The sequence below is a fragment of the Xiphias gladius genome, chromosome 1, assembly GCF_016859285.1.
Source record: "Xiphias gladius isolate SHS-SW01 ecotype Sanya breed wild chromosome 1, ASM1685928v1, whole genome shotgun sequence".
Classification (NCBI taxonomy): Eukaryota; Metazoa; Chordata; class Actinopteri; order Istiophoriformes; family Xiphiidae; genus Xiphias; species Xiphias gladius.
This window is the reverse complement of record NC_053400.1, coordinates 23,943,282-23,954,511: the sequence shown is the minus strand read 5'-3', so window position 1 is coordinate 23,954,511 and position 11,230 is coordinate 23,943,282. Positions and strand designations below refer to the sequence as shown.

The 11,230-nt window shown below is 39.7% G+C and overlaps 1 protein-coding gene across 4 annotated transcripts in view; it reads right to left on the bottom strand.

Moving 5' to 3' along the window:
- Positions 1-801: 801 nt before the first annotated feature.
- pcdh17 (protocadherin 17) overlaps positions 802-11,230 on the bottom strand; it is a 58,201-nt gene continuing 47,772 nt past the window's right edge. For all 4 annotated transcript variants that reach the window (XM_040135689.1, XM_040135700.1, XM_040135708.1 and 1 more), the window contains exon 5: positions 802-5,668. In XM_040135689.1, coding sequence (XP_039991623.1) covers positions 4,971-5,668 — 698 coding nt within the window. In that variant the 3' untranslated portion in view covers positions 802-4,970. The remainder of the gene's footprint in view (positions 5,669-11,230) is intronic.

The following is an 11,230-nucleotide window of genomic DNA, read 5'->3' as shown; positions in this document are numbered from 1 at the left end:
TATAAAAAAGACTAATCCTTAGACAGCAGAATGCTGTTTGATGCGTAGAGTCACAAAAGCATACAGTCATATGTACTTCTACAACTAAACAGTGATGATGAAATAGTTTCCGGAGATAAATGTAATGGTGTATCATTAGTTTTCATGGTCTGTCATTTTGTATTGGAAAATACTGTAAAAGGACATTAAAAAGCCATTCCAAAGCACTAATACTTTAACCACAAGTCACCTCTTAAAAGTTTGTTTACTATTCTTCTTGGGGAACCAAACCATACGAGGGTGGTCACATCTGCAACTGTCAGTTGTTGTTCCTCTCTGAGCATCTACCACCTAAAAGCCATAAATTATGAATTAAACTAACCACATCTGACGGAGCAAATGGGAAATACACAGTATATCTCTCTAACCACGGGCCAGTGTTGAAGAGACTTGCAATTGGCCTCTGAATACGAATCTAGCCGAAGGGTGGAGTGCAACATCTTATCTGAGAAAAATTAGTACACATAATTTCAAGCACCAATTTATTTGCCCCTGAGCAATTGGAAAAAAAAAAAACAACACAGCATGAGCAGTAATCTTTTGTGTGGCGAAAATATGAACTAATGTGATGAATGAAAGATCTTTTGCCCAAAGCAAAATTTGAAGTCAGTGTGTGTATACTTGAGTAAGGGGTACTTGCATATGTGCATTTAACACCAAAGAAGGCAATTGAAAAATCCCATTTTTATATTTTCCAAAGTAAGCTGGCAATGTGAAAGTAAACAATGCAATCCTATTTGACAAGGCAGAATTGGCCGCACAGATGCTTGAGAGAACAAAAGTATCGGGTGTGTGAGGTTATCTCTCGGGATATGAGAAATTGAATCAAATCCATGACTAGCTATTCCTCAACCAACTCACACAAGGAGAAGAGCAAACATTATTAGTAATTGCTTTTTTATTTGATCTTTTCATCTTTTTTTCAGATAGATCACAATGAACACAGCCTTTAGACAATAGCAGTTGAAATAATCCATACAAATGAATGTCCCTGGTCTTTTCACCAGTTGCCCATTGTAGCGTGGAGCCCTATGATATCAGTGTGGGCTTGTGAGTGAGGGGACAACACTGACAAACATTGGGTGCTTGTTTTAACTAACCAAAATGACATGTCGTCTCTACGTCTATGTGAAGCAGTGGCAGTCTGAGTCCGTGTGCACCTGCATCAGCGTGAGTCAGAGATCAGAGGCGGTTACCCATATTCAACAAGGCCCTGTCCTAATCACTTGGTAAAACCAACAGTCTCAAGTGGGCAAAAATAACCCACTCTAGCTTTGAGTAATGCTCTGCCAACAGTGTTTAATTATACAATAATGAGAGGCCTCACATTATGCTCAATCTCCAACTATGTGTTGACCTCAGCAGCAGCCTCTGCTCTATTAAACAGCAAATAGCCTGAGAGGGGGGCCATGGCTTTAAAGAACACCTTCCATCCACCGGACCCAGCTACAGTGGCTGGACCAGCGGAACACCATCAGAGGGGACAGCACTTAAAATGTGCCTGAACTGTGACAGTTACTGGTTGTGGCAGCCAGACTCTGAGTAAAAGACAGAATCCTGGGGTGACCTGTGCACTTTGTTTTAATTAATGACTAAATGAAAGAGAGACCACAGCAATAGAGCTTTAATGTGAGTTGGAATTAAATCTGTAGTACACAGGTAACAGAAATTAGATAAGAAGAAAGGAATTGTTTTGTCAAACAATGAGGGCATGAAAGCGAATCAAGCACATGCACACACACGCACAGTGTAGAGAATGCTTGATCCAGCATGAAGGCTAAGCACAATGAGATAAAAAGAAAATAAACCGTGGAGACAAGTGTGGAAGTGTCACATTTGTCTGGGTAGTGTTATGCCCTCTCTTTCAGCCTTTACTTTGCCTTTAAGAGGCTATGCATTTAAATAAAAGGCAGTGTGTTGCTTAAGTGTCTGGGTGTTTGTGTTTGTGTGTCTGCATGTGTGCATGCGCACACCCATATAAGCAATTTGTTATGATCACAGTTGCAGCGCACACTTTGAACAGCAAATTTTCAGTTTGTACTCTTTGCATGATGCGAATGTCAGGCTTGCTTGATCCAGATATTTGAGAGAGAGAACAAAAAATCTCATTACAGAATAACCATAAATATTTTCCTCCTACATGAAGTCCTCCAAGCCCTCTCTAAAAAACAGCCTCTGCCATCTCCCAGGAAAAGAGCAAGGGTAAACTCAAACCACATCTTTACAGATGAAAGAGTAGGGAAATATAACAGTTGCTTTGTTCCTCAGAGGTGAGAACGCAAACAGCTGAACAGCAAAAAAGTAAGCAAATGAGTAGTGATATAAAAGATGGCAAGTAGACAAAAGATACAGCAGAATGGCAGAATGACAGGAGAATGTCCAAGCATGTGCCTCAATTAAGAAAAACGAGCAAGAATAGAAACCCCAAAATACTCAGATGTGACATGGCTGCAGGATAGAATGTGTTATGTCAGCTGTCAGGATTCCAGCTCAGCTCAGATCCACTTTATACAGTAAATACACCGGGAGCCATATGAATGTAAGTCACTGTTCCCTCTCATGGCTGCATCTTACATACAGATTTGGTGATTGTGGTAACATTTTCCAAAACACATCTAGTCTAATAGCCTACTGTTCTGCGTATTTTACCGTCAGAGAATATTAGAAAAAGCACCTCCCATTATTATTTCAGAGAGTGGCCGAAATGTGCCAAAATTTTCAAAAATAAATGTCTGTATCATTTTTTTTTAAGAAAGCCTGAATGTGAGGACACTTGGTTATATAAACCGTCTACCTAAACAGCTAACGGATCAAATCCAAAGTAACTTCAGATAAAACTTTAGATGTCAAGTTTCTTTGCAAAGTATGAGAACTCTAACACGTATCGAGAAGGAGTACATACATAAACAACACAGACTGCTGGAAAAGAACCTCTTTTGGTCCTTTATAGAAAATGCACATTCTGGTGGACCAGGGCTTTATAAGCAGTCACAAGCTCCACAGATACAACAAGCTCTCCGCAGAGACAGTAAGGCAGTTTTATGATCACCAAGGAAACCACTCCACTTTCCATATGGCAGGTTTCTTTTTTGGAAAGAAAGTAAAGACATAATGAACACAAAATACGCATACTAGTTATTGTTAAAGAAAATAGCTGCCCTGTAAAAATCTGCTCAGTAAAAATATTCAAACTGTTATCGTGTGGTTGTTGCTTTTTGTCGTTGGTTTGAATTGTATTCTAGATCAGCTGGCTCATTAAGCTTTCAACAGTTATTGTATTTGATCCAGTTGGATCTCAGGGTAAAAAGAGAAGACATCTCAAAAGCACTGAAGCCAGCCTGCAAAGATGCAGAATAGAGAGGAAAAAAAGACCAACAAAAACCCAAACTAAAGCAAACTCACAGAGTTCGACAGCTACTAAGGCAACTTTTGCCAAATACAATATAAGCCCATGTATATTGCAACACAACTATATATTAATTTAATAAAATACACAATATAGCTTTTGTACACATAACAATTTGGCTCAAATGCACAGAAATTGCAGTAAAATCAATAAAAATATGTCAATTTTTTGATGTAAACACATCTAAATTGGATACATTTACACATATAATGATATTATGTATAGTGATAATGTGAAGGGACATTTTCTTGTTCATTTATATTTTTGGATATTTCCATTGTGTCTTCGAAACAATGGCAGTGTCCTCCGCAGTTCATTGACTTAATAGCCCGCTCTTCACCTTAACTCTAGGACACTTTTTGCTGAGATTCCTCATTTCTTTTTTCTTATAAAATGTATAAATATTTTGTTAATATTTGGACACTATACATGGATTCATACATATAGTCATCTATATAATCATATAGATATCATCTTTTCACAGTTGAGGAAAAATGTCCCTTTTTATACAACTCGTGATTGCCTTCAGGCATAGTCACACACATGATTATTCACTGTACACAAGGGACTGAAAGCTGATGATGTACATGTATAAGACAATTACACAGATGGCCAGTTGTGTGTAAGCATTAGTGTGTATGCGTGTGTGTGTCTGCGTGTGTGTGTGTAAAAGTGTAGTGCAAATGACTAAAATTGGTGTGTGCAACTACACCGGTCAGCAACATGAACGTTTAAATAGAAGCGTGAGAGAGACACAACTTACACATGTGGTTACAAATGACAAGTGAAACATGATTACACTGTTTAATAATTCTCCTTCAGGAGTGCATTTAAGCCCCTCCGACCCCAAGTCCATAACCAACCGCTGTGAACATACCCCTGATTAACCAATCTCTTCATGCTCAGTTACGGGATCCATCACACGTTAAACACTTATAGTAAAGTCAGAAAAGATAAGGTTGTTTTGTGTATTTTGGTCTTTCACTGTCCCGAATAGATTGGAATTTGTTTCTCTGTTTCCGCATCGATTGTCATGTCTGACCATAAATAGTCCTTTTCCATTCAGTTTCTATGGCCATCACACATAACAGAAATCCATCTACACACATTTAGATATGTAGGATTTCACAAGAGACCATGAACAACACACTTATGAGCTGGTGGGCACTTAGATAATAGCTTGCGAGGTGCCAGAGGCATCAGCCTCTGCAATTTGCTTAGGAATCCAAAACAAAAAGAGTTTATAAATTCAGCAGAATTCAGATGTTTTTTACCCAGTTCTTTTTTGTTGGTAGGGATCTCAGCACCAAAACTGGTGCCTAATGACTGACATTATAAATGCTCCCATCGTCTGTCCAGTGTCGGTCCTTTTTTTCAACAACAAATACAGTGAAAAGAGCTCCTATCATAAGAGCCATTCAACTTTTTAATTTGTTTTGGTGACAGTTTTGGTATGAGAGTTTTTGGAATAGCATCCTATTCCTCTCTCTACCTCCCTACTTCTTTTTATTGCAGTCCTTTTGTGTCACTTCCTGAGTGTGCCATTGGCCTCGCTTCCTCTGCAGTCCTGCAATAGTTTGTCGATGTCTCTCACCACCTGGTCAGCATCCATTCCGTCACGGTTCGCATCGGGCTCCACCTGCTCCAGGACACACTCCATTTCACCTGTTGCCTCTTGGCTGATCCTGGAGCGGGCCTCGGCGAGCACCTTGGCCACCGGGTCTGAGGGAGGCAAAGATGGGTAGACCCCCTGGTCTCTGGTTTGTTTGGTTGGTGACAGGTACTGACCATCAGGAGGCCCGTAGTGGCCAGAGCAGGTGGCAGGGGGAGGTTTGCCTTCAGCCCCATCAGCTGGGCTTTTGAATGAGGAGCACAGAGATGTGGTGGAGCAGCCCTTGGTAGGACTGCTAGAGGCTGAGGGTACCTCTTGGAGCAGTGGGCTGAGGGCACGTTTCGCCTTCAAGTAGGGCTTGACGTTGGCGACCAGAATGGTGTGGTCACGCCTCTCTTTTCCAAATGTACAGAATGTCTTCTTGCCATTGGGGTTGACAGTCTCGTAGGTCTCTGTCTCCGGCACAGTCTCCATCCCCGCTGGCACAAACATATTGTTGCGGTAGTCAATGCCCTCTGCTTGGTTTCCTCCAGCGGGGAACTGGGGCATCCAGCAGCGGTCAGAATGACCCAGTACTCGGCACTCCTCCGTACAATTCACACAATCTTCATCTGCAGATCGAAAGAAAGGGAGGGGATAGATGGAGAAAAAAATATAAATTTATGTCAGTATTGTGGATAGAATAGAGTAAAACCACAAAGTGAAAGAGTAACAGAGTCATAGTACTATTATGAAACTGAACTGTACACAGAGTTGGAGCTCAAAGTTACGGAGGAAGGGGTAATTGTAATGATGTAAAAGAGGAAGAGCCAGCTAAGGATGTCCCTTTCCAAATGCCCATATAAATGCATGCACATGCGCATACACGCACACACAAATACACACACACACACACACACACACACACACACACACACACACAGACACACAGACACACAGACACACACACACAGACACACACACACACACACACACACACACACACACACACACACACACACACACACACACACACACCTTTCCAAGGGACTGGGGGACACCTGCTAGCATTTTCCAAAGCTCTGATCAAGGGGATGGCAGAGCATACAGAAGGGATGGAGAGGAGCGAGAGAAAAACAACAACAGTTGAGGTTTGGCAAAGGCATAGTGCCGTTATCATAAATTCATGTCAGTGGGCTTTGAAGCCCTCCCTAGACGGAGAGGCTGTGCCAAATGGCTTGTGCTTCTTCCCTGTGTGTTTGTGCCTGGTTATTTGTGGGCTCCTTGTTGTTGTGTGTGCATGCATGTGTGTATAAGTCTGAGTGTGTGTTCCCCTCTTTCATCTCTATTGAGAAGGATGCACACTCTGGCTGATTATGGGAGTGTTCATGCCTGTGTCAAATGGATCCAGAACTTGGTTAAAAAAAAAAAAAAAGTAATAAAATAAAAGGAAGAGCACATTTTTTTCTTCTCTTAGGCATGAAGTGAAAAATATGAAAAAAAACAACAACAACAACAACAACAAAAAAACCCACAGAGCATCTGTTGTCCCACAAATGGCATTTTTCCATCGACCGGTTGGGATGAAACGAAGAGAAGACAAAAAGGATCCTATCAGTAAGACTACACAAATTAACTTGGTACAACTAGTTCCTTGTTTCTCATCCCCACATTATACAATGCAATATACTGTAAATGGTAATTTGAAACAAACTCTGATGGATGGACTTAAAAACATTGATTGTGTTTCAATTTGCACAGGCTATATAACACATCTCAATATGCTGCCTTCACAATCCTCCGTCAATCATTCCATTAGTTAAAGCAGTGTAAACTTCAAAAGGTACAGGTTAGACACACCCAAGAATGCAATAACACCAGTTTTTAAACACTGCTCCCAAGTAAAATCCAAAGGTTGCTTGCACAGGTTTCTGAACAAATGCATCAGCTAAGGCAAATTTTTGCATATTGGTTTTGAGATGTGTGATGCGGCTCTGCCTGTAGAGCTACACGCTGCAGACAAACACCACACTTCTTCTTCATTATACCAATGAAACACTTGATTGTTCGCAACACAACAAACTGCAAAAAAACTGAGGCCTTCTTTGTAAGAGGAATTACGAAAGTCTATTCATAGGAGCTTAATTTCTGCATTATTGATGTTTGTATAGCCCAATGAAAATGTCAGTAGCACAAGTGGCATACAGCAGTATTTGAATTAAGCACTCAAATCCATGCTTTTATAATTAACAGAAAGCAGCTTGTTGTCACCTTCCACCTGCCTTCCTGAATGTCAATGATTTAAACCTTGATTCCTCATGATTAATCTTCATTGTCATATACTGAGTATGGGACGAAAAATAAATTTTAAATCAGTGTAATTTATCTTCCTGTGACAAGCCTGTTGTGGTTTAAAGACTGAAACCAAAGTCAGGTGGAATTTTGAGAGACATGTTAACACAGGGATTGAAAATGTTCTCTATGTTCTCGTAGGCTTTGTTTTGAAGGCAACATTTAGAATGAGGCTACTCAGAGCTGCACAGCATTTCCACTATCATTCTCAACCAAATTTGAGAAGACAACAACATTACTGTTAGGAGCTGTAAATCCACCCCGTCAGTTCAATTTTTTGATGCATGGACCGTTACCGCATAGCAAGAGTGATGCTTAAAAGACCACAAACTTGGGACTAATACAATCTTTCGTTGATGTGAATAAGCGGGCAGAGTGGATGTGCTTGAGTGCACTTGGCTGGGCTGTTTTTGCTTTGTTGTGGGTCAGCAGCCTAGAATCCTAAGAGACAGTTCCCCTAAAATGTAGAAATTAGCTTAAAATGTCTGATGAAGCCAAACAGCGCTGGGCAATAGAGTCTGATATTACCCATGTACAGGCAGTCATCTGAAGAGGAAATAAGATGAGTTGGACAGCGGAAGCCGGTCCATTTTGAGATGGACTACAGTTAAATGGTGTGGGAGTGAGTGAATGCATTTGACATGAAACAACTAAACAACATGTCAAAGCACTAAGATCGATTATTTGTTCGAAAGCTTGTACATAAATAATACAAACCTGAATACACTTTCCAACCACAAAACATTATTAATGTAATCCATCACCAAGCCACAAAATATAAACCCTACATGTAACCAAGCTTAACAGCTAGACAACCACTGCCTTTCACACAGCCATCTTGCATGCATTCCAGACACACACAATTAACATGGCCCCTACAATGTCTTCATGCTCTCAGAGGTGATTGTCCATTCACTGTGTGCATATTAAATCATAAATAATCCATGCAGACATATTTCCCTCTATTTAGTTGGAGGAAACCTATGATAGATTATTCATGTCTCAGCTGCACGTTCAACCTTGAGGCGTTCTCCTCATATCTATGGCTAACAATATGACATATGAGAGCAAGGGTGACATTCATCTCTCTCTCTCTCTCTCTCCTCTCTTCAGCATGGCTCCGCCAGCTCTCTAGGATGGGCAATAGAAGCCTCCACCAAGGACACATTTGCCTGCGATGATGTGGCTACCAGAGGTGTGCTCAGTTGCTTCCTCTCCAGTTAGTGGTGTGTATGGTCCAAGATAAATTACACTGATAGATACACTATCAATGATTGCCTGAAAAAGGCAATCATTTGTCACATTTTGATTCATGTCTCAGTCAGACTTGTTATGGTGCAATGATGAAACACACTAATAAACTGCATTATTCATTATTTGTGAATATATAGTAAATCATTAAGGAAAAGAATCATGTTACCAAATTACCATATTTACTACATGTCGAATCACTTTTATGTTTTATGTTGGTATCCTGTAAGTAAATGTCCTCAATCTATCACGGGATTATTATTGGTTTTTTATATATCATTGCTTTTATGTTTCAGCTGAAATTCAAAGTATTTGTTGTAAAATCAAAACCTCAAGATAGCCTGAACCTCCAGATAGCATATGTTTAAAACAGGGACACGGCATTTTTATCTTTCAGTGTTCACTCTTTTATCAAGTTTGCAATCTCGGGCACTGATATTGTATGGCTAAAGAAAATGTGTCCTTAAATCTAATTTTACATCAAAGCCTTGAAAAGGACAGTACATCTTATAACCGGAATGGCCATGAACCAAATGGGTACAACTGGAAAGACAAGGGACGTGGCAATGACATGCAGCAAGAATTTTAGATTACTCAGTATAAAGCTCGACCAAAACATCTTAGACATCAGAATGAAAAGAAGAGGCTACATTTGGCTTCAGTTACAAGTGTCACTGAAACTTTGATCGAATTGACCAGCCAGGGTTCACACAAAGCTGATGTTTGTATCTTTGCAGCCCTTTTGTAGATACTTGACTTGAATCCCTGATCGAAATCAGATGTTTATTACACATCTATTGCCAACAAAAAGTTTAATTAACTCCACGCACTCTTTTGTACTTGTGGGGGTTTCTTTAACTGTGAGCAGCCGGAGCTATCTTGCTACCTCTGGCAGGGTTAATTGCCTTGCTTTAAGGCAGAATAAACTGGGTAACAATGAGCTTGATGGGACAGCTATGTAGCTGCCAGTTATCTTTACTGCTAAGACGACATGAAACAGATATAAAAGTAGCAAAGCTGCTCCAAGAAATCCTTTAAGCAATAGCAAAAAGACCCAGAGTGTCAAAGAAACATTTACCGATTCAGAAAGACCCTTAATTCAGCAACATTGCAAAAAGAAGGAAAGGAAGTAACTGATCCTGGCTCACTCTGGTATTTGTCAACATCATATACTGCCGTGCCCCCTAACAGTGCCCAGGGTGAGATAGGCCAGTCAAAGTGAAAAGATAGATGAATGAGGGATTTCTTAATTACTTTCTGCGCCAATGAGGTGCTGCATCTAAAATGTAAAAATCAATCCCTACATCTGTCTCTTTAAAGTGACTGGGACATTTTTAGAGGCAAAATTTATGAATAATTTGAATGAATAATTTCAAGTGTGAATTCTTTTTAAAAGCAGAGTAGAGCATCTAAAACATAGTGCGTTAAGACTGCATGATGTATTAAAAACCGAATAAGGCAAGGACAAAACAAAAGAGAAATAGATCTATTGTGCATTGAAATTGTGTATGTATGTCTGTACATGTATGTTTCTGAACGCGTGACCGCAAATGTGCATGTATGAGTTAATTTATACCCATAACTAAAAATTCTAATCAATAAACATAAACCAAACCAAAGAAAAAACTACTGACAGACTGTAAATTAATCTGTGATACAAAGACACAATACAATGAGGACACTGAACTATTCTCTATTGTTCTTAATAATTTTAAGAATAATGTTTTTCTTATTAAAGTCTGATTTACAGTGTTGTCCTCTCTGCTTTCTGTTAGTTGCATGCCACAATCTTCAGGATCTAGAGCACTGAGCCTTTGTTGTGTGGTTATGGTGGATTTATAAGAACAGAAAACTATTATTGGAATCTAATTTTTCAACCTACCCTTTTGTAATACTCCTTCAGGTGCATCATGCAAGTGCATATGCAAAAGAAAAAAAACAACAAAAACTGAGAGTGGTGGTACACCCCTATACGGACATATACACCGACACACACACATTATCCACTATCACAACATCGCTTGATATGATTCACAACCCAGTGTCCACTGTAAACTGTTGAGATGGAATGAGATTGATATTACAAAACCCCAATAACCCCAAGAGGTCAGAAATAAATGTTCAAGGAAAAACAAAACTTAATACAGTTACACCCAGTGGACTACTAAATTGTGTGTCATGCTGTCATTTAGTAAGAAACCATATACAAACAGCCACATTTTATTACCATCTCATATCATGCGAAAAAAAAGTCTGATTTACAACGTTGTCCTCTCTGCTTTCTATTAGTTGCATGCCCCTGAAAACCTTGCAAAGCCATTTCAGCATCACAGCAACAGAGAAGGTGCGTCTACTGAGGCATAAAATGCCTCTCATCTCTTTCCAAAATATACGAAAATGCCCCTCTGTTTTCCTTACAGAAAAAAGGCTTTTACTAAATTAACACTTAATTAATGAGGGCCATGGGTCACGTAATATTACACATAGGTGGACAAGAAAGCACAGGGCTCTCCCTCAACACAAACTAATAGAAATTAGATGGACACCATTCCTAGAATCCTGAGTTGTTTTGGCTCCTGTTCTCAATTTAA